Genomic DNA, 23,975 nt, shown 5'->3' with positions numbered 1-23,975 from the left:
AGACAAACTAAGATCAACTCTGTCTCTTTGACCTATCTCTTCCTTGCATGTGTTATCAGTTCTCTCCTAGCCAGCACACGTGGCTTCCAGAAGAGGAAGAAAAGAATAAGAAGTGGAAAACTCAACTACAAACAGTCTGAGATGCTAAAGATGAACATTACTGACTAATTCAAAAACTATCTAGTAACTTGGGCACTTCCTTGGTTAAAACATAAAGGAAAAAAATAATGGAACAGCCAGACAATTCAGTCTTGTCTTCTTAGTTCCTGGCCTCTCTTGTTTTCTCAGTCTCTCAACTTGTAAAAGGTGGTAGGTTGACTTTATAATGGATTATGTCCAAAGCAGACTCCTTGCTTAAGCTAACAGAATGGAAAGCTGGGGCCCATATTAAGGTGTGGAAAAAGACTAACTGGGAGAAATGATTTAATACGTAGCTCTACGCCGAAATGTAGCCCCATAAAATGGTCTCATGGGACTCCATAGTTTTGATTAAATGTGTTCATATCACAAGTAGAAAGATAGTTTTTGAACAGCTAACACAACAAGCTCTTCTTTCTTTCTAAGAGTCAGACTGGGTCCTTTCCACTGCTCATTTTGCCACTACTATTGGCAGTTCTGTGAACCGTGAAGAGACCTGCTGATAGCAACATTTTGAGGCAGAGGTCACAGATACAGTAGTCGTAAGCTGTGGAATGAAACAGATGTCCCTGGAAGCAGCATTTGGTGTGTTGAATCTTCACGTTGCAGATGACAGCATGCAAAGTAGAAAAATATATTAGCTCAACTGTCAGAACCCAGAGTGGACTAGTACAGGTGGTAGCTAGAAAATCCTTCTGCTTTTAGGAATGACTAACTCAAATTAAATGCAAATTTCTGCACTATCATTCCTACAGTAACTTCTCAAAAACCTGCTCTAACTATGACAGCATCAAGTAGAGCAAGGCCTTGGACAGCCTTTGAACAGAACTATCAGTCAAAGAAAAGATCTCAAAAAAATTCAGCTGTCAGTGTTAGACCACTGTATATAAAGAGACGAAATGCCAGGTAGAGAAAAGGAGCATATAGTTCAAGATGTTATTAGGGAGAGAACCCAAGAATATCACCGAGTTTACCAGCAATAGACTGGAACATCACAAACTATTGGGGATGTTAATCAACATGGCATAATTTATTGTACTGAACCTCTCTGTAAATGTCATTCCCAACAACTCTATTCAGGAAGCTTTTCGAAACAAATATTCCCTTCAAGTCCCAACACCACAACACAAAATCTTTCTACCTTGTTCTTCTTTTGTATATTTGCTTTGCATGGTGCCAGCAGCAGAAGAGCCAAAGTTCTGCTCTATTGTAACTAGTACAGAAATAGGGTAGAGGTGATGCATTTCTCTAGGGTTCAGGAAATCCATCCCACGGCGGGGTGGAGTCCTGACTGCAATTGGATATGGCAGTAGCCAGCTGTTCTAGGACAGGCTGGCCAAGCCTGGCAAATGTGCCAAAAGTAGAACAATGGCCATAGAGCGAGCCCTGTAAAACACTATGGTTCTGGTTTGTATCCGGCCTTGCCCATGTGTGCTTATTCACAGGCATGCGTGAAATGTCTTAATTGAGCCAGGTACATCACACATACAAACTGAGTGTCCACTGGAAAGAGGACAGGCAGCAGGAGAGCAAGCATTTAACTGTTACTGGAACCCCTTTCACTTTTTTGCTACTGCTGTACTGCGGCACGCTTGTTTTTTTAGCTCCTGAGCATCTGGGTTAATCAGGCTGCCTGACCCTTAGACATTTTTGGCAGCAAAAGCAGTGCATCTGAGACACATGCCTTGATTTAACACCCTGACACAGCTGGGCTTACTAGGCCTGTAGCTCTTAGCCCTTGGCTAGCCTCAGATCATACACACAGATACACATGCAGAGATACCCTGTCCAAGAGCAACAGAGGAACAAGCCTCCCTGGCTCTGGGTCTTCACATCTGTTGCTGTCCTCTTGTCAAACCTGGGCTTTTTGTGATGTGAATTTATTAGTGTCAGTTCTGTACCCCCTGGACTGTTAGATGTGTTCATAGCGTCCTCGGAATAGGTTGTTAAAACAAAGGTGTTTGAAATTTAGTCAAGAAAGTATTTCTTTGTCACCTGTGGAACAAGAGCATCTTCCAAATTCGCAGTCCAAGGCTGGGCAGTGTAGGGCTGGTTTAGTGCCTAAATGAAGGAAGTCAGTATCAGTTTCAAGGAGAGGTTAGCTGTATAAGAGATAGAAAAGGACAACGACAGATATTTAAGTGGAGGGGACAGAGGGGACTGTTTTTGTTAGTATTGAAGAAGAAGAAATTGAGAACATAACAATGGTTTGCATTGGAGAAGTGGAAGCAAAAACAACACAGACATTAAAAGCAGGATACTGAGAAAGGCAGTAGGCTTTCAGCCAACCCAAGGAGGGAGAAAGTGGAAAGGGATTAACTCAGTTTAAGCAGTGAATATGTTCTGGCACTGGAGCTTCCATCAGGACAGCAGAGAGAACTTGAGAGTTGAGCTTAGTGGTGGTGGGAGATCAATGACCCAGAAGCAGATCTGAGGATGAGCTGTGTGGAGGTGACAGTTGAAACTGCAAGAATCATGGTACACTGTGGGTAGACAGAAAAGAAGAAGGGAAAGTCTGTAGAGAGAAGGAGATTCTCTAACATAAACCACACTTTAAAGTAGAAGTGTGACTGTTCCCTGTTTTTTTTTTTTTTGTTGTTGTATTTGCTGGCGTTTTTGCTGGCGTTCTTGATGACATTTTCAACCACTAGTCTTGCATTCTACCTACAGAAGGGTGAGGTGAGCTGAATTTGGCCGTCCATTGTGCTGCATTAACAAAGTGGACAACCTAATTATAAGCATGAAATTTCTATGTAAGAAGCATAAAGATCCATCTGGATTCTCAGCTCCCAGAAGGACCATGCAGTATCAGCAGCAAAAGAAACCATAAGTACAGATCCAAAATTCTCTCCAAGAGACAATAAACATAGAAACAGGCACCTCATTTGACAATAGCATTTCAAATTATGGCTGACTGAAGTAAGAGGTTGTGTTTTGCAAATGTCATATCTCCATCCCTCTCCTTTCCTGTACAGACTCCAATTTATTTAACTAAAATCCAACTGAGATAAAATACAGGAGTCCCCCACTGGCCTTTTAGCTGCCAGGAACACCTGGATTACTGGCAACTTGCTGACTTTGAAATCTGAAAGCAAAAGGTTTCAGACAAAACCATAGAAACTGCACATGTGCCTGGGTCTGTTAGTCATCAGGACATCACATGGGGATTGGAGATTACAGTGCTCTTCTGGGGAAGAGCTCACAGTAACTGTGTAACACTGCAGAGCTGAATGAGTGAAGGAGAAGGACTCTGGCAGAGAGACAGGAGTGTGCATGCAGAAGTCTGGAGTGATCAGAATAGAGTTGGGCAGGAAGGAAGAAAGGCAAGGAGGGATAAGGGAGGAGAGGACAAACCAGGAATAGATGAATCAGTTATATAGATTTTAAGGACAGAATAGATCATTGCAGCTGTATAGCTTGACCTTGCCTTGTGAGCAGAACTATTTTTTATGTAGGAGGGCATGGTCTCAGTTTGGTAATGAATCTTTATAACAGTTAAAGGAAGTGCAGTTGTACTCCGCAGAATATAGTTTTGCTGTTACTCAAATGCTGAGATAAATGCAGGAGAATTTGCATAAACTATCTGCTTGAGGACTGGCACTGGATTACTGGAGATTAAATGCATCCTGTGGGTCTTCGCTTCCAAGACAAGTGAGGAATCTTGCCTAAATGAGACAAGATGCAAGGACTTAACTTTTGAATGCAGCATGGTTTTGCCAGTGTGTGCATTTCTGTTCTAAGGTTGCTTAATTGTTTTACTTCAAATGACTGGAATAAGGTGACCACAGCTGAGTTGTGCTTTGGTGATCCAAAATTATTCACTATCTCCTTTATCCTCCAGAATCAGCTTCCAAGGCATGTGGGACAATTAAGTGTTTTAGGCACATCAAAGTCTTGCTGGTGGCTTGAGTCTGCTCTGCCTTTTTGGAGTCAGTTGCTGTCGCTGCCTTTTTCATACCATGTTCAGGCACAGCTTCATAGCTACAATCCCAGTGAGATTATATAAACTAGGAGAATTCTCTTTTTTTTTTTTGAGACTTTTATTATTCCTTGGTATATGTTGTATTATCTCTGTCTAATTTGATGATTTTACCTGTTAGGGTGACATCCACTGAAAGGCAACTGAATGGATTCCAGAACAGCCTTCACAGTGCTGCATCCTGTGAGCCAGGGACAAATTCCACAGGTGAGTGCCAGTGCCAAAGACCAGGAAAGTGGGGGTGGGCATGCTGGGATGCTTTCATCTTTCTCAAGAACTGGCAGGGAAAAAACTTTCTCAGCAAGAAGAAGAAACACAGCTGCATGTAGTGGTTCCTAGGTAACAGTCTGGGTTCAGCTGTGCAGGGAATTTATTCCTCCTGGGATTAAAAAGACTAAACAGAAGGGAGCAAAGGCTGAGTTTCATAGAGTTGGAAGAGGAAGATCCCTAAAAATGTGGCTGGGAAAAAAAACTTGGCTAAAATGGCTCCTCTTTGCTTTAGGCTTTGGCTCAAAGATGCTCTGTTGTTTAAGCTTGGCCTGTAATAAAGGGCCAGGACATTCTTTACATTTTTCTTCAGTCTTGCAGAAAAGCCCCTTAGTTCAGAAAGACATAGTTGAGACTTGTGAATCAGCTGCATAGTGAAGTCAATCAGTAGAAGTGAAAGTTCCCAAAGGAAAATCACTGAGACTTATAGAACCAAATCTTCATCATTCCATAGTGGCTAATTAATTCAAACAGGTTTATCTGCCGTTAAGGTCTCAGTAAATGAGGACCCAATCAATTTTTCATTGATGCAGACGTATTAGCAGGTAGAGCGTAGGCTTGATGAACCCATATTACCCACAGCCCACAGTGATTTGTGATGGTGCTATAATGGAATATATGTACAAATTATGGTCTAGAATGCTTTAAAAAATTATGTTTCTGACCTTTTGTTTTGCTGTGAAAACCCTGAAAACATTACTTGAGTATCACTAATGCAGTGATGTCTGTGTTTTCACAGGCTGAAAGAAAAGTTTGCATAGGGGTGAACTACCCAATTCATCTCTTGGTTATTTAGCTCTGAAACTTAATGATGACGTTTCCATTATTAATGTCAGTGATTTTATTGCTGATCCTCTAGCACAAACATTCAGCTAATGCACTTATCGTACAGTTCCAAACTGCCTCCCACGCTTTACCACCTGCCAAAAACTCCAGTTGTCCTACTAGAAATTTTATAGGGTGAATACCCGTAGTCAATAAAAAAGACCCTACAGCACATTGGAACGTGACAGTGTAGGAATGGAATATAGTGGGATTGTCAAAATAAATAAAGTTATGTCAACATTGTAGTATATGTATACTTGAGGCAAAAGTTCTGATCTACTATATAGTTCAAATTGAGTTTTTAGTCCAGTATATAAAGCAAGGTTGCACATAAATTTACAGGTAAATATAAAAATAGAGTTCTCAATATATTGACCAAACTGGTTTGCTGAGTGGACTTACATGAAGGTGTTTGTGTGCTGAATTCTGCCTTCTTTTTCACAGTTTTAAGAGCACTCTCACAGTTGCCACGCTGTAATTTTAACCTCTGCAAGAGATCCTCTCCATCTCCTCTGGGTACTGCTGTTGTTACATGTGTCTGTGATAACTGTAGATAGCATTTTTCCATCCTTCCCTGTTTCTGTCAGTATTTATGCAGAGCATGCATGAGGGTTATTGATAATATTAATGATGGAAGGCAACAGCCAGAGCTGCAGGAAGAATATAGGCTAGATAACAGCTACAGAGTTTAGGGTAGTCACCGTCTCCAGGAGTACTTGTAATCCGGTGAGAACTGAGAACTTCAGCTCATGTTTCTTTCTGTAAGACTAGGCTAGCTGCTCTGTACTAAAGTTATCCACTCTGAAGGTGAAACAAAGGGTTTAGCCTGCCATTTAGCTAAGAATGTGAAGGCTTAGATAGAACTCTGGTTTGGCTAGGGGTAGGCTAGCAGAACCATGGTGGGTGTGTCACTCAAAGCTTCCTTGTCGCTAGAAGAGGCATATAGTGCCAAGAACAGTGCTAAGTATTGTGGTGATTGAACTAACTAGAGCAAAATGTTTGTTCTTGGAAACTGGGGAATGATATTTTCTTCAGCTTTGCACCAAGCCACTGGTATGCATCAGAGGCTGCTGTGCCCAGTCTGTGTGTCTCAGAAACTACTCTGGTCCTTCCTGCAGGAACAGCTGTTTTTCTTCTTCGCTCTCCCCATTGATTGCTTACGCTAGGGCCCTGATTTCCCTCATCAGCAGCTTATTTGGGGTTACTGTTTCACATATATTTAGTATCCTAGATACCAACTAGAGGATTGGAGATACAAGTAATAAAGCAGATTACAGAATAAACTGCAAGCATTTAAAGATAGAAGGCTGTGAAAAGTTGCAGAGATAAAAGAGGAACCAGGCAGAACCTCTGTATAAACACACAGAGAAATGTTCAAACATGTCTGAGAAGCTTGAATAGGCCTTCTCCTCTAACAGCCTATCTGAGGATAGCTATGGGGCTCTGCAGAGATGAAGCATAAAGGTGTCACAAATGATCTAACTAGAAGTAAGTATAATGCTCAAAGGAACAGAGAGTCAGGCAGTATGGAAACTTTTAACCAGATTGTCCAGAAAACAGTTCACTGGTGGTTAGTACTGCAGCTGTAGAATACCAGTTGTAGATACTATTGTATGGTGGGCTCAAGCTCTTGAGGACAAATCCCTTGAGACAAAATAAAAGGGAGAATAGGAGTTGGCATTTCTGCAAAGCAACTTGGATTCTGAAACAAGTCATCACTACAATGAAAGTGTGGCAGCCTCTCATCCCTATGGCCTCATCCTCATTTCATGGAGAGGCAGAAGTTGTGTGTGAGCTGTGCACCACTGGCATGATGAGAGGGAAGGCAGAGATTGCCATGAGTATCTACAGACAGGAAGCTAAATCTGCAAGCTATCATTTGGGGGTTATTTGTAGTGTCTGAAAAGACAGTTTCCTATCAAAGTTCCTGAAAGTTTAACAAGATTTATGCTATTAAAGAAGTACTAAGAATTACTACCTCTAGGGAACATTCAAAATGCTTCTGACCTGATTTTTCACTGAAATTGAACACCCAGCTGCTAGTGGGTTGTCAGTCATTCTGAAAATACAGCCATTATCACATTGCTTTTTTTTATTCTGTGTTACTTTGAGAGTTCCTCCAGCATTACACTGATTGTTTCCTGCTTCATGGAATTTAGCAATTCAATTAGTGTTAGTGAAATAGGGTGATGGTGAACTAAGAAATCAGTTCTGTTTTCCAAGTCTTCTTCACAATACAGCTTGCTGAGTAACAGCTAAGCTAAGTAGTATAGCGGGTTGTTCAGTTCCAGGTTGTCTTGATGAGGCTGTGTTTGATATGGCGAGTTCAGATGATGAAGGAAGGAACTAGAGCCTGGTCATTTTTTTTACTGTATATGTTAACAATGTAAGGTGTATGGAGACATCTTGCCATATTTTGCTGGTTTATTTTCTGTTCTTCTCTAGTGGCATTAGGTGAATAATACATGAATTCTTTTTCTCAAGAAAGTGAAGTTCTAGATAAAAAAGGTGTCATTTTTCCACCAGAATTTAGCTTTTGACAACTGGCAAGAAACATCAATCAAGTTCTATAGCTACGTGGAAAACCTCATAGTTAGAAATTTATTATGTTTATTTTTCTTCCTTTTTGATAAATGCTAACACAAGCAGGTTTTAGGGAGAATAAAGAACGAAGGGGGCACTTTATGAAAACATAACAGCATAGTCCCAGGCAGCTTCTCTGTTCCTGAGCTGGACTCTTGTCTGCAAGAGCCTGAAGACAGGAACAATCTGAAAGTATAATTAACCCCTCAGTGCAGTTGTGGAGTGGATGCACAAGTTAATGACACCAGCCAATTTTATTTGGTTTGGTTTGATTTGTAAAGGTAACAGCAGCTATGAGTGAAATCTGTCTTCTGTCTTTGTGCTTCTTCTTTTGCTTGCTGCGAACCTCTTGAGAGTTTGTGATTTTATTTTAAAAGCTTCAGAATACAGAACGCCACTGGGGTTCTGTTTTTCTATGACAAAAATATAATGTGCTAATAACCTATATAATTACAAACAAATATGAATTATGATTAAACTGGGCAAGACTGATGCTTGGCTCCAGGCTTGACAGGACTTTCACCTTTTCATACTCAGACTGATTAACAGTGATGCAGTTTTATTGTGCTAATGTTTATATAACTGCTCTCCACATGGCTTTTCCACTATGTGTTCTGGGAGAAGAAAAAAGCATTAGAGTTTCTGATTAGATGAGGTAAAAGTTAGTAACATGCTATCTGAGTTTGACAGCAGTGAAGACTGCTAATTCATGCAAAGTCTCAGATCTCTACCTAGTCTGGTTTAAAGCGTGAGTCCAAAACCAATTTATTTGTATTCTATCTCTCTTGAGAATACTTCATAAAGAAGGTGAATGTCAAAACTCATCTGAAGCTAGGGAGGAAACTTCTTGAGCTAGGTAGTAGAGACTTGATTTTATTCCCTGTGATTCCCAGGTCTGTGTCTGAGCTTAGTTGCAGGATGATGCACAGTTGTCTGTTTACTTTGGCCATTCACCTGGCCTCCCTATCTGCATGAATGCCAAGTCCTGAAGGTTTGCACCTCTTTGAAATAAAGTGTATCATCATCTGTAGGGGCTTAAAACTGGATCCTGAACTGCCAAGAGACCAGCTGAAGAATATGGGGATTAACAAACTGGTTTGGATCTAATCCACGTAGAAGGCAGGCTGCTGTTCTTAGTTTTCTAGTGATTTCCTTCTTTAGGCTAAGGTGGAGAGCAGTGTCTGAACACCATCCAAATAAAATGAATGTGCAAGCAGTGTGGTCCAGTATAGACCAATGAATGGGGCCTGCTTGCAAACTAGTGATAGTAAGGAGCACTCATTTGCACTTACTCTTCTCTGCATCTAGCACACTCCAGTTTTTTTTCATTTTACAGGAAATCTACAGGTAGAATGTGTATTTCTAAAGTTTTTTATATCCATAGTTATTGCATGGTCCTTCGTAAGAAGGTTGTGTATGTCTTGTTACTGGAGACCTGAAATTAATGGTTAACGTTGGAGGCACTAAGTTGTGACTGGCCGTTGTCTACCCACTGCTTGAATTAACATTATTCTAGAAATGCAGCTTCTTTTATATAAGTTTAAGGAAAGAAGAGGTTCTTTTAGCAGGTATGCAAAAGTACAAACTTCAAAATTGTCCGGCACCAGCAAAAGGGAAAAAAAAAAGGCAAGTAAACCCAACAAGCATTTAAACAAGATGCATACAATTACTTTGTATTGTTTGCCAGATCTAAACAAAGAAAATACCTGGGATTGGGAGATTCTTTTATCAGCCGGTGTCTTAAAGGGTGGGGATGGGATGGGATGGGATAAGTACTGTTGCCACTGTGCATGGCCTGTGTCAGACTCCCAGCCATTTGCTACAGTAGGGTGGAATTCTCAGCTGCCCGGCTTTGTCCAGGCTTCCCCAGCTTCTGCCAGGCTCCCCTGCAGCCTTGGAAGGCAGTAGATTGTTGAACACCAATGTATTTATTTTTGTGTTGTTACCACATTCCCAAGAGAAACCTTGGCTATGATTTCAGCTGGTCTCACCACACTGTCCAAATCCTTCATCAGGAGCAGCTGGGAAAAGAAATCACTCAGGTTTCTGCACAGCACATTGCTGGTACGCCTCCTCCCTCCCACTAATCCTGTTAATTCCAGTCTTCATTTGCCACCCTCCTGGTTCTCTCTTGTTGCTGTGACTGACTGCACAAGTGGTCTTGACTTTGAAAGGTGACCTTCAAATGGGCACCTCAAGTAACCTCTACCTCAGACTACTTTGGCTACTCAGGCACAAGATATCTTGTAACACAAAAGAGCAACTTTTGATGTCACCTCATTACTTATCCTAGTCCAGGAATGGAGTAATGATGAGCTCTTCCACATAAATCCTTCCAGAGCCTTCTCTGCTGAGAAGCTCTGGGTGGGTCACTGAAAGGGAACAGCAGTGTGATATCCAGTACCTTGCATCAAACTTTTCTAGTGCAGCCTCTCACCCTGCATACAGCCTTTGTCAACAGCAGTAATAACATTCTGTCAGCATCTCTCTCTGTAGTGCTGTCTCTGTGCAGGGAAAGGATTATTGAGAAATGGAATCAGTCCATTTTATCGTATTTTGGAAAGCAGTGGAGCTTGAGGTGAATCCTGCTATTGTGCCTCCCTTTTTTGGGAGGGCAAAGAATCAGTTACAATGGAAGATATTTGGTTTCACATTTGTTCTTAGAATTGTCTTCCTAAAGCTATTGTTTTTTCATGCATCACAAAAACATCTTGGATCTTCTCTCTCTCCCCTGCTTACTTCCACAGTTTCATAAAGAGGGCAAACAGGAAGGGGGAAAAGATAATTTCTCTCCCTGTTATAGTTTTTGCATCTGTCCCAGGTCAGATAATGACAGACAAGCCTGTAGTACCAGACGGACCAGAAGGGAAAGAAGGGTAGAGAAAGACCTTCTCCTCACTCTATTTCTTGGTACTCTTTGAAGGAGCATGGAACCATTACCTTATGACTAGCAATGAGCAAATATTGATATCTCTAATGAATACCTTTAAAATAGATACAAATTATCAACATGGCATGACTATGTTCCAGTTTATCCAGTTACTAAGTCTCATTAAATCCCAGCAGAGTGTAAAGCTCTGCCAAAAGCAGCATTCCAGGCCCTTCTCAGGTGATGTTAAGGAGATAATGTCCAACTCAGTCATCGCTTCTCAGCTAGAGCTGAGGGTCAGTGTTCACTTCTAATGATCAGAAATTATGTTTATTCCTTAACTTGTAAGAGCAGCCTGCCTCTCACACCTTTAGTTAACCTTTTGCCTTTTTTTTTGTGAAAGGAAGGAGCTTTTTCCTGTTGCTACTGGTCTTATGCCACTGAAAGGACATTCTAAGACTCAGGACCACTCAGAAAGCAGGAGAAAAAAGAAAGGATAGTCTCTAGGAATTGGCTTCCCTGTTTAAGAACTAGAACCCAGCTTGAATTTTAGGAGCCTTCACTTCTGACAGACTCAAAGAAAACTCCAAAGCAGGATAAGTAATGACTTCAGGCAGTTGGCATTTTTGCCTGACTGAAGGCTGAGCATTGCTTGTTCTCAGTAGTTAGGTGATGGCGAACTGCCTGTATTTCCTTGCTGTGTTGGAAATGTCATTCAAGATCAGGTGTGCAAAGACTGGGGAGAGGTTATATAATATCTTGGCTACTTCTGTCTCACATCTGGCCCTTTGGCATTAAGCTACCTATAGAGAGGATGACTTTGCCCATCCAAATTGGATTTTGTTTTAATCTGGCATTATTTTATTGGGACTAAAAATAGAAGCCAAAATGTGTGTGAATAGAGTAAAAGGAGTGTCTGAAGTTATGAAATGAAATGAAATGTGGGGAAGAGCCAGAGAAGAGAGAGCCACAACAAACCAGGGAGTAGGGAGCTGAATAAGAGAAATCAGAATGAAGGCTCTAGTACAGAAGGGCATTAGCAGTCAGGGTGAGGAGCCCACCTGGTGTCTTCTCTGTAACATGGGGAGCAGGAGGGCTCATGCTGGCTTCCACTACAATTTCTCCACTTGTTAATGAGGCTGCTCATTGCTCTTTTCATGCAGGGAGACTTCACTTGAATACAGTTGTGTGTACTGTTTGTGTCATGCCCCCCTCCAAGTAAATTTTCATGACTTGGAACTGCTGCTTTCCCTTGCCTGCCCAGTCCAGCAAGCCAACTTGAAATTGTGCCCAAAAGATGGGGGAGGGAAGGCTGTCCTTCTGTTGTCAGCTGTCCTGGCTTGCTAGTGTCAGTCACCCATGGATATAAATAAACCTCATCTATTTATTGCCTTTCTTAGTTGCACTATATATTATCAAGGGAATGCTGGGCATCACTGTAGGATTAGAAATTCCCTCTGCTCTGGGATAAAAAAATCTGAATTTCTAGGATTATCAGAGCTTTTCAGGGAGAAAGGAAGTTCCTGTTTTCAACACTAGATTGAGGAAGCTTTGACATGCTTCTTAGTTCTGCCAGAGACTTGCTGTGGGTATGATGAAACAGCCCAAACTAGCTCTAAAAAATGTTAGCATGGGTCCCTGACCTGGTACTGTCATCTAGCCTAGTGCTCTGCTCTGTCTCATTCCTGCAGCTTAGAAGCAGAGTAGATAAGGTGCTGGTGTCTGATCAAGGGTGTGTACATCTGTGTTGGGAAAGTCTATATGGCACTGAATTTTAGTGTGCAGGTATCCTGTAAATGACTTTACACAACTCCTGTGATTTCCTTGTGACTCAGAATCATACCCATAAAATTGAGGTAATCCTTTTCTTCTCCCTATGTAACTGTTCTAAGTACAAAAGTGTTAAAGTTTTTGAGGTGCAGTCATGGATGACATAATAGTATGTAAACACATGGACAGACATACAGGCAGATACTTTAACACCTCCTGGTAGGCAGACAATAAAGGAGATTCATTCTGTTGTATGTGGTGATTCACTGCAGTGACTCTTGTCACTAGGGACAATCAACCCTTAATGTTGGCTGCTGTCAGGAATGAGGTTGTTTTCTGTTCCCCCTACTCAACCAGAAGGAGGTGGAATGCTCACCAGTAGCTTTGAAATGATAAAACTTCATAGAATTATATACATTAATATTTATTAAATTATTGAATTGGCCATCAGCTGCACTCATGGTAGGAACCTATGTATTTACTTTTAGACATAGGAATGCCCCTCTCTGTGTTCAGTTCTCAAGGTAGCCATACAAGAGGAGCTCACACAAAGTGATTTTAATTCAGTTTGTAAGAAAAGACAAACTGTACTGTGCATTTCTGTAGGAAAAGGAAGGCTGAAAGGCCTCTTCAAAACAGGAAGATGAGGTTGAAGTTGGCTGCCTCTCTCATGTGCCTTTGTTTTCCTTAATTTCAGCACATTGTCAAGGGATGGTATTCTGGACTGGTATCCTATCTTAATACACATTGTTGACAGTTTGGTTCCTAATTCAGGTTCCAAACTTTCTGTGCAATGACATAGCTGACAATCCTGCTTTCTAAACAACCTTCCAGATCCTCTGTGCTGTGTGACATTTGGCTCTATTCTGGGCTTTCAAGGAGAGCATATTTTTTAAAATATAGCAATATTTTTAATAAACAGCTCTCAACAACTGTCACTCACATTTAGGAGCAAGCTGATGTGCTAAATACACAGGACAAGCTTTACCTACTACTTTAGCTGTAAAATGCAAACTGACCAAAATAAACTTGGTACATTTCTAAGTGTTTTGGATTTTTCTTTTTAAAGGACTGTCTGAGGATTTTTAAGTAAAAGAAGTGAAGATGACATTGACTTTTTCCCATAACATGTCTAAGCAGGAAAATGTTGCAGTATGTACAATTAAAATCATATCTTTGTAATAAAGAAAAAATTTTTTCTTCCCATTATCCCCATTTTGTTTCTTTTAAAGATCAAACTTTTCACACCCCCATCTCTCCTGCACCAAGGTCCTTAGCATCTTTTGGAGTGGGGAAGTAGACTCCCATGCAAGTGAATGAGTAAAAGACACAAAGAAAGAGACAAAGCATACTGATATGGGACAAGGATTTAGAGCTACTGGAGGAGCATGTAAAGAGAGGAGTCAGATGACTCAGAGGTGAAGAGTGAAGAAGGTATTCTGGGGCTTGAGAGGAATACCAGGACTACTTTTTCACACAGTAGCTTATTAAGTTAGGTTTTGTCATACTGATCTGTGATCTCATCTGTTACTGTAGAGAGAGGGTGTGTGATAGAGAGATCCAGATTTCTCGTGATGGCTGAGATTTGCAGAGCAGTGCAGCAGTTTTTCCCACAAAACAGTCTGCTGTGATTACTCAAAATCTTTGCTTTGTGTTTTTTCCAGCCTCTGCTCGCAGAGAAGGACCGACACTGAACACCAGGTGAGGAATCCAGGGTGTTGCTTCAAGTATAGGACAAAGGAAAAAGCAGCAGTGACTTTGTACCACCACACTCCCATAACACCCAGGAAAGAGTGAAGAGGAGGCCCTGGTTAGAGGACAACCCACTGAGGAGAGTACATGAACATCTGTGGAAGCTGGTGATACACATGCAAGCTGAGGTGAATGATTTCCTCTGAGAGCTTCTGCTGCTGAGTCTTGGGGTCCCTTCCTCCCACCTCTTCCTGATCACTAACTGTGAGATCTTTCTAGAAGATGCAGGTCCTCCAGCTGTCTGTATTGTTCCTAAGGTCCAAATTTGAACATAAAGTCTCATTTGCCTAGCCATTTCAGTCTGTCCCAGTCTGGTAACAGCTAAGATTCTCTGCTGCCATTACATGGCAACGATCACAGAGAAAAATACTGGAACATATGACTGGAGACATTCATGTTGGTTGCCATCTTGAATTTTGGCACAGAGCCATAGAAATTATTGGTTTGAATAAAGTAATTTAATTTGTTTTTTTGGTTATAATTTCAGTTATGAATTCACACCCCCAAAATATTTGCTGTCATTGTATTGGACAGGATTTAAAATCCGTCTTTATGTTTTACTGTTGGATGCTTATGTTCTGTGTGGCTTATTTTTGTATTTTGATTTCTGTTTGTTTAGGCTTTATAAACTTTTTGGCTGATGTTTTCAGATTGAAGCTTAAACCCTAGGGCCCAGGTGGCTCCTATCAGTTGCAATAGTGGCTTGATGAAGCACTCCAGTTAAAATTTGCCTACCGCTATGAAAATTAATTTGCTTGTGTTAGAAAACAACATCAGCATCTGGAAAATGTATTGGAGAGAAGATCCACACATCCTTAAAATGAACAGGAAGCAGCTTTAGCTCTGGCTCTTTTTTGGTGCCAGGTTAAAGGAAAACTCAGTATTTTGCAACTTCTGCCTTGTAAAACAGCAAGTGTTATGATTGTAATTCTCAAATGGTACAAAATCTCCTGTTGTCTGTCTTGGAGCCCTCAGAGATTGGATTCTAACAGCCTGTTTGATCTGTTTTCTTATTCCACAGGTCCCCTGTTATTTCTAGCCTGTATAGTCAGTGTTAAGAGATCTTTCTCATGTGTTGGCAAGTAGATAATGATCAACCCAAATGGCTGATAGAAGAAACAGTGTCAGAGGGGGAAAGTGTTTTCTCTTGAAATGATTGTGTTCATGTTCACTCTTGAATTGTGCATATTTTCTGTCATTCAAGACCAGATAAATTGTGAGAAGATGAAATAATTATGTTCATACCCCGTTGGTTGCGCTATCGCTTGCTCCAGGCATGAATTCATAGGACAGAACGTGCATTTTTCTATTTCTGTTCCACTTACACATATGACAGACGTTGAATACTTCATTTGTCCAAAACGCGGTTCTCTGATGTAGCTGTTCCCTTTCTTACTTCATTGGCTTATATTTCATTTCCTAGACAGTCATGATCATGTTCACTTTCTCTGTGTTTTTCAGCTGCGTTCTTCAAGAATCTCCATATCATATGTCCATTGCCTGTGCTGCCATCATATATCATCAGTGACCAAGAGATTTGTAAAATCTTGTGAAATTACTTTCAGATCATGTCCCTTCTGTCTGTAATCACTGAGTTCTACCCGTTGATCTCCAAGACATGTTCCTACTGGTGCATCAAGTTGTCGGCTCATGATTAGTGAAAATTTAGTTGCAGAAGTTGTTACTTCAAACTTCTGCACATCCTCAGCAGCTGCGGGCTTCAAGACCTTGGGTCTGTCTTCTCATAGCCTAATCTGCTTATGTGTGGTATTGGCTATAGCCTCCAGCTCTGTTCCAGAACTGTCGGAGGGGCTATTTCCCTATAAGATTTAGCTTCAGTAGATAATAGATTCCATTCCTTTCTTCCTCCCAGGGGATCTGAGTTATCCTTATTCCACTGGGTTTCCTGTGCAGGATCAAGTAGCTATAGGATATACATCCTTGTGGAATTCTCATCTCTGTTTTTATTCTCTCTAGTTTCTTCGTTCAGGTTGTCACAGCCACCACTGAAAACTATAAGAGAGGTTTGGAGGATAGAGATTTAAATGCACAGTTAGCCCAGGAAAGGTGATTGTCTTCAGAGGATCATTGGCAGCATTCTTACATCTTTGGCAAATTACCAGTTAGTGCTGGCTTATTATGAACATAGGTTAATTGTTGTGTCAGCTTTGCCAGTCTCCCACCCACTTATTTGGGGAAAATTACTTGTATTCAGTTATAGCCAGCATGTTTTCTGAACTTCTTTGCATTGCATGTTAGATGTAGCCACAGCACATCTGTAACTGTGATGACTTAGTAGCAGTGTATCAGACATCTTGTCTCTAAGATTTTTGAAATATTCAGAGGAATGCACATTGCAGTCTAAGACCCTCATTTCAAAGGCATGAATTTTGTCAGCTTCAGCAGCAGTGAAGTCCTGCATCCTTTGTTTCTGGAAAATTTTTCTTTTGCTTCCAACAAATAAAAAAAAAAAACAGGGATATCAAGACTGGTCCTTTACCTGAAGCCAAACACCTAGACCTTGAACTACTGTTCAGCCTCAGGATCTATTAGGGCAGCCTGAGCATCAAAAGAAATAGCAGTATTCCTTTGCCTTGGGCTTCTGCTGATCCCGACTCTGACCACAAATGCTGTTACCTTGGGAGCATGTGCAATAGAGAATCAGGAACAAGTCCTGCGATTCCAGCCTCTTGTTTTTGCCATCACCCTGTACTCCTCAGCCTGGAGTCCATGTATGTGTTTGTGCGTGGTGGATACTGTGTACTGAAGGATAACATATGTATTTTGTCTCTTTGCAGCTCTGCTACCTCCATGTCCGTCCCTTTTCAAAAACCTCTCAGAGACTGCTTCAGTTAAGAGATTCAGTGGGGAGAATAGAACTGTTTCCCACACATCTTGGAGAGAAGGCATTTTACAGGAAGTGTTTTCTAGTACAAGGGAGGAATGGAGGATAGCAAACCATTTTGGATTTATAATAGTTGCATATGACGGGAGTACAATTATATACGTGCTCCTCAAGTGGGGATTAGTTTGTCTCTGCTTTTATGACATTTACTTCCCTGTATTCATCAGTGAGTTTCATTGAAAGCGCCTTTGTTTACTGTGAGAAAAGAAAAATTACTAATAGAAGACCCCAACAGTCATTCAGCATCTACTTCAGTTGTGAGACTGGATAATGTAATCAGGGGGTCCTCTTCTCTCCTACTCTGTGATGTTTTGCATCACTTCTAAGTTAAGGAGCCTGTTCCAATGACAGAGAATCAGGCTTGTTAGTCTTGAAAAGAGTAAGGTCCACATCAGAGTCCTGGAGGCTGAGATAATGCAGAGTTCATGCAAGCATTTTGTGCTGTGTTTAGGTGATGACCATACCATAGCATAAAAATTAAGGGAGGGATATTAGATTCTCTCCTCTCCAGAAGCAGCTGACTTGTACTCAGTATGTGAAGTATTAACTTCACTTTTACATGGTTCATCTTGGCCTTTAAAACAGCCTCACAAGTCCTGTGAGTGCCATCAGTGGGAGGTGGCACTAGATAGACCATTTAGTCTTGGGTGCCAACAAGACATACAGAAATTTCAATTCTCAAGACTACATATGCTTTTGGACAATCATGGTTTGTTGGAAATGCTCCTCATTATGATGCCTGGAAGGTCAACATACTTATCTCTGATACTGGTTCCATGCTATGACAGGAGGTTTTGTTATCAAGACCTTTGTTTACTAGTAGGAATCTCAATGCTGTGCCTCTTCCTCATACCGGAATATGGATAGTCTCTGTGTGCATGGAGTTGAATGGCTGACAGTGCTGGACCATTCCTCTTCTTTAGCTGTGAAGGAGATCATTGACTTACAGGTGAGCTGACAGAACAGACTGGATTCTCAGCTTGCATTTTTTTCAGGCCTGTACCTTGTACTAATACAACAGTCCCAGTCATTTTGGATTATTTGCTGGAAATAAAATTAGCCTGGCTCCTGACTTATTTTTGTTAAGGTTTACTTGATCAAACTGCCAAGGACTTTTTTTTCCTCAGTCAGTCCTACATTTGCTGCTCATATTAATCTTGGGCTCACTGTTTGAATCTGGATGGGTTATTTGCAGTTGTTAAAATAGTTGGATTTTTTTGGTTGCAGAAAGTAACTGGCTGATTGATCCTCTTCATACTATTTCCTTTCTGGACACATTATTCCTGTCGATCTGTCATGAGTTTCTTCAGAAGGAAGCTTCTGAGCTTTACTTAAACCTGGGACTTGACTTCCTTTTCTTCTTTCTAGAACCTCTTGTTTCTAGAGCTAAGACATCCTTGTTTATGCCGAACATCAGGAGAACCTTATTTTATCTTTGCAGAATCAGGTCAGTCAAACAGTCCTTGAGATTGGCTATACCAAGAGCACTAAACTTAACATTCATAGTTCTCTTCATACAGAAAGTGGTTAACTAGGAAAGAGATGGTCAAGGAGGAGTGTAAGGGAGAAGGTGAAAAAGGAGTAATTGTTGACAGTCTTGCCCACTAGAAGAAGTAGGAGCATCAAATGAAATTAGCAGATAACAAATTCAAAGAAGGAAAAAAAAAAGGGGGGGGGGGGTGCACTTGATTTTTTTTTTTTCACAGTGTGTAATTCACCCATGGAACTCCTTGTCACAAGATATTGTGGGTACAAAAAAGTGTTTGTGGTTTGAAAAGACAAGTAGACAAGTCCATGAAAAAGTAGTCTATTAGGGCATATTAAATATTAAAACTAAAAAACAAGCAGGAAGTTTCTAAGACCTTTTAAGTGACTATTCTGGGGAAACATCACAATGGGCTTTTGCAATTTTTAGCTTGTCTATCAAGCATGTGCTCTCGACCACTGTCAGAAACAAGAGGTGGGCTAGATGGTCTTGTAGTCTGACTTTGTATGAATGTTTTATTTTGATAGTTGCAGTACAGCCTACTAGAACAGCCAAGGCAAAGCTGCCTTCCAAGACAGCGGCATGTTCCACTAGAATTCAGTCTGGGTTTTCTAAGAAAAGTCTCCACTGCTGACATCTGCCAATTTGTCACATGCAGCTTGTCTACACCTTCGCCTGGGTGGGCACTATATATTGCAGAGGCTTTCAGAATGATGAAGCTCTTACAAGAGCATAAAGGACACCAAGATCCACCTCTAGACAGTTGTGATTTTGGGGGAAAGTAGGTTGCTCTATGGAAGCAATTCATAATGTGATGTTTGTGAATGGTTAATTGCTTATATATGGAAAAGAAAATACCTACCACTAGCTGAAGCTCTTAAGTTACCTTATTCATACACATTTCACTTCTCGCCATCTTTGCCTTCCAAAGTGCTTCGGTGCAGAGCACCTTCGGGATGAATGTGCACAACCACAGCACATCTTAAAGAACTACTGTACCTGGTAACTGCTTTCTTCCCATTTTAGAACCCTACTGTCCTTTTCCAAAGAATGAGATTAAGTTTCCCTGCTGCCTTAGAGATAAGCAGTTAGGAAATGCAAGCTGATCTTCTCCAAAATTGTTGGATTCTGTGCCCCTCCGCGCAGTTTTAACACAGAGGACAAACTCCACTGAACTAAAGGTGACAAACAAGACACCAAGTCTGTCCTGAGAAGTCTGCTCTGTCTGTTACCTTACCAAAAAAGGATTTTACTGGCCCTCATTGAAAAAGAGTTTTCACTGCTGTTTCCAATTTAAAGGAAAGAATCACTGATCACTGTGGAGACCCTGGTGTGAAGCCTTTGCCAGTGGTATTCAGTGAATCATAGTGGTTCCCTAGGGAGAAGAGTATACTTAACAGGGCCTCTTCAAGTCCACGCCTACAGTGCACACAATGAGCTTGAGAAATCTTATGTTCTTTGAAAAGGAGTAGCTTCTTTATCTGACCTATCAAACAAAAAAATTGAATTGGCCTTAAAAAAACAAAATTGATGCAATTGTTAAGAATTTGGGGGCTGTTAAAAATGTATCTTTTATTACCAGAATTTTTATCATTTGTTTGGGGCAGGTGGAAGAGGTGCTGTTACCTTTAAAAGCAATTTCAGCATTGTATTTGGCCTTTTGCCTACTGGTGTTCTGGGATGTGCAACAGAAGACAACCCCAGAACATTAGTTTAATTTGGTGTCCCTGCAAGAGTATTTTAGAAAATCTCATTTCACCCTAGTTATAGGAATGGTAAAGTGTAGTCTCCTTCCCCCAGACTAAGAGGAGACAAGTTACTGTACTCAGTGTAGTTATGTTCAAAAGTCATAAAATCTACTCAAAAAAATGTTTTAGGATTATTGATCTAATCCCTATGTCTTGAGTAATACCATGTCAAAAGTCAGGAAGGGATCTTTGAAAAGTTCCTCTACTACCAAGTCCAAATATTTGACTGTCATCACTCCCTCATGCTACTATAAAATTTGTTTTTTCTGAGATTGGGGAAGAAAAATGGCAAGAGATTTTTCCCCACTGTTTCTAGCAGTTACTATATAGGATTCACCTCATGTTTTTCAAGTGGTTTTGCCTCACTTATATGACCTTCTGGAAAGTTCATGCTGTGTCAGATATATTTAATACATCTCGGAAGTCTGTGCCATTCTTCAAAGTGTGCAGATGGACAGCTGTGAATCTACTGGGAGGGCAAATGAAGTTGTAGGCATCCCATTAGTGCCACTAGTTACAGTACTTATGCTTTCAGTTGCATGATGCTTCCTCCATTCAAACTGGGGTTGTCTTCCCTCCTGAAAGTGTGGTTTTGCCACCATTTCTAATTCCAGACATTTATTGTGGGATACATTTTGTCTATGACATCAGCTAGGAATTTTTTTTCTTATCCACAGACCTACAAAACTCATGTCTCCATATGTCTACTGAAAATCTCTCATGAAAAATATCTAAGAATAAAGATTGGTGGCTCTTCCTGCCAAATTGTGGCTCTGCAGTTTTCTTAGATCTTTTGAATGATGGCTTGGCTGAGAGCAGGTGAAATTGATAAAAAATGAAAGACATTTTAAAATGTGTAGTCAGCACATTTTAATTGCTGCCACACGATATTTCCCTGAGATTTTATTGCTATCTTCTTTATTTTGTTTCTCTTTGTTGTTTGTTCTGTTTGTTTGTTTCCAGTTCTTCAGATTAGCACAACAGAGCACTTAGCATGGTAGTATCTAAATGAGATCTTCAGATCCTAAAATATAGTTGGAGATTTCTGTAGCAAGTGTCCTTTGAGGGGGCAGATATCAAATAGTGTCATGCAAGGCAGCTTGTTGCAAGCTGGATGTCTTCCAGAGACTCTTGTTGTGAGTCAGACTGTATGCTGCTGCTTTCCCCCACAAGTGGAGTTTCTTACAAATCCTTGAAAACAGTGGAGAACTCCTAAGCATGTAGTCTACCTGCAAGAGGGTTTCAGCACTTCAAAAGACCATAAATTTTTGTTTCAAGAAAGGACCAGAACATAATTGCCAAGACATTCCCCAGTCGTTGCACTATGTGTGTTGCACAAATCCTGTAATATTTGCCCCTGGTTGCACAGCAAATCTTCGTTTTGTCTGCTTCCTGAAGAGGATAGTAATTTCAGGAGAAAAAAGAATTCCTTCCTGAAGAATGTCAGGAAATCTCTGGTTTGATATGACCTAGCTGGCTTCTTTCATCAAGTGATGTACATGTACTGGCCATGATACATTATTATAATGCCTCATGCTGATTCCTGTATGTGATGAATGAATATCTGTAAACAGCTAGTGAGAAATGTCTGAGTGTTGGCAGACTAGAAAAGGAGGTCACCTTTGCTTTTGGCAACATGCGTAACCCCTACATGTAATTATTTCTTGCATTGATCTCTGTGGACAGCAATGAGGTATCATCTTGCCTAGCCAACTAAGTAGAATGAGAGACGAAGAATATCACCCTGCACAAAGACCACTACCCCCCTGAAATGGCGAGAAATAAATCTTTGTCCTCAGAAGATACCGCTTGAAAGATTGGTATTCCTTGGTATAATTCAACAGCGCCAGCATATACCACGGGGGACAGAGTTTCTGCCTGAAAGCTGTTCACTAAGTCTGAAGGATGTGGGAAACCAATAACGTGGTGGTGGTGGGTGTGTGTTGCCACAAACCACAGCTGTAAAGAAACCTCTATTCTGTACTAGATACAAAGGTCCTTATCCCTAAGTGTATTTCCATGAAATCATAGCCCAGTACTGGAAAAGGCCCAGCTGCTTGGTTGAATGCCTTCAGAGCATCTCTGCCATCTTCCCTATGCAACCTAGCCCTAGATAAGGATGTTCTAAAAGCAGCCAAGTAACTGAGGTCTGTAATCTTTGAAATTAGTCTTTCCTGGAAATACACTGTGACATCCAAAGTACTGTACCATATTCTTTCTGAAGTTATGGGCACAAATGGCATCTCAAATGCATTACTGTAATTTAGAGAAGTAAAAGAATGGCAACCATTAATCAGCAATTTTCATTTGCTGTATTTCATGTTGATGTATCTGAATTAATTTCTAAGGCAATCTATTTCCCAATGAGTAAAACTGTCTCATCTCTTCTATGTTGACTTGTTGCATGATAAAAGACCTTGCATTTATACAGGGCATCTGAAGCCTTTCTTCAAGAGAGGACAAAAGACACTGAGCTTAATCGCTTCCATCTATCACTTCTGGAGCTGCATCAAAAAGGAACCAGGGCTTAAATTATTTCCCTGTATACAGAAGAAAATATTGGTAAAGCAGAGACCTGAAAGCCCAGGTGTTCTTTTACTAAACATCATAGTATGTATGTTAGTTATTGATTTTATACAGCTTTTGACCACTAAATTCTAGTGATTTTTGCATGTAAAAAAAATTATTTTAATAGATGTTATTTTTAAAGAATTAGAAGGCAGGTTTTCCTCCTTGCACTGTATCCAAATTGCTGCTATTACTCTAAACCACAATTAATGTAGGTTATAGGCAGCCCATACAACCATCTATTACTTTTCCCTACCGCAAATCTGTATAGTTTTGCAAGTGTGTAGATATCACAGTTGGCTCCATATGTATTGAAAACTGTTATTTTCTTGATTGATTTCATTGCCTTTCAATCACCCATTAAGAGAAGACAAACCAGTACTATGAAGTTGATGTTTTGCATGCCACTAGAAACACTTGTAGTGGGTAAGAAACCTTTTCTGCACAATGGAGCTGGCCCTAGAGCTGCATCCTGCTCAGTCTGTGGCACTGAAACTGCCCTGCATTGGACCCTGGACCATATTGAAGATGTCTGCCTCATAAGACATGGCAATGGATCCTCTTCTGTCATGGGATGGCTGTAGTGATTTCATTTACAAAGTAGTCTGAGCCTGGAGACCTCCTGTATTTCTGCTCTGATGAGGACACTAGTCACAGGTAAGGAAAGCTTCAGAGCAGCATAGATAAGAATCTGTGAATTGAGAGAATGGAAATTTGGTGACAAAGAGAGACATGAGACATCACAGGACAGAGCAGAACTGAGCTATGATGTTGCTAGAGGAGTGGACAGGTATGTTTGTCTTCTGTATCTTTTATTACTTTTGGACACGGTCCACCTTGTTTCCTATATGTATTGATGTCTGTTGGTTATGGAAAGGTGAAACACAAAGCACCATATCCCAGTTCACACAGTGGTAACGGGAATGTGCTACTGTTTTTTGTAAGTGCAGTGGGATAGCTAGAGACCGTCCAACCCAAAGACCAGGGAACAAGAACTCATTTAGTCTGCAAAGACTATTCTTTGCTGAAATATCAGTGTACATTCCTATACTTACTGAAGCAGTGTTCCTTGCAGAGCTCCACAA

The 23,975-nt window shown here is 40.7% G+C and overlaps 1 protein-coding gene across 4 annotated transcripts in view; it reads left to right on the top strand.

Moving 5' to 3' along the window:
- TTLL5 (tubulin tyrosine ligase like 5) overlaps nucleotides 1-14,832 on the top strand; it is a 136,524-nt gene extending 121,692 nt beyond the window's left edge. For all 4 annotated transcript variants that reach the window (XM_075030138.1, XM_075030137.1, XM_075030136.1 and 1 more), the window contains 2 exons: nucleotides 4,239-4,324; nucleotides 14,096-14,832. In XM_075030138.1, coding sequence (XP_074886239.1) covers nucleotides 4,239-4,324; nucleotides 14,096-14,136 — 127 coding nt within the window. In that variant the 3' untranslated portion in view covers nucleotides 14,137-14,832. The remainder of the gene's footprint in view (nucleotides 1-4,238; nucleotides 4,325-14,095) is intronic.
- The last annotated feature ends 9,143 nt before the right edge of the window (nucleotides 14,833-23,975 follow it).

The sequence above is a fragment of the Buteo buteo genome, chromosome 6 (genome assembly GCF_964188355.1).
Source record: "Buteo buteo chromosome 6, bButBut1.hap1.1, whole genome shotgun sequence".
Taxonomy (NCBI): domain Eukaryota; kingdom Metazoa; phylum Chordata; class Aves; order Accipitriformes; family Accipitridae; genus Buteo; species Buteo buteo.
The sequence above is the reverse complement of the archived record's forward strand: the minus strand, read 5'-3'. Positions and strand labels throughout refer to the sequence as shown.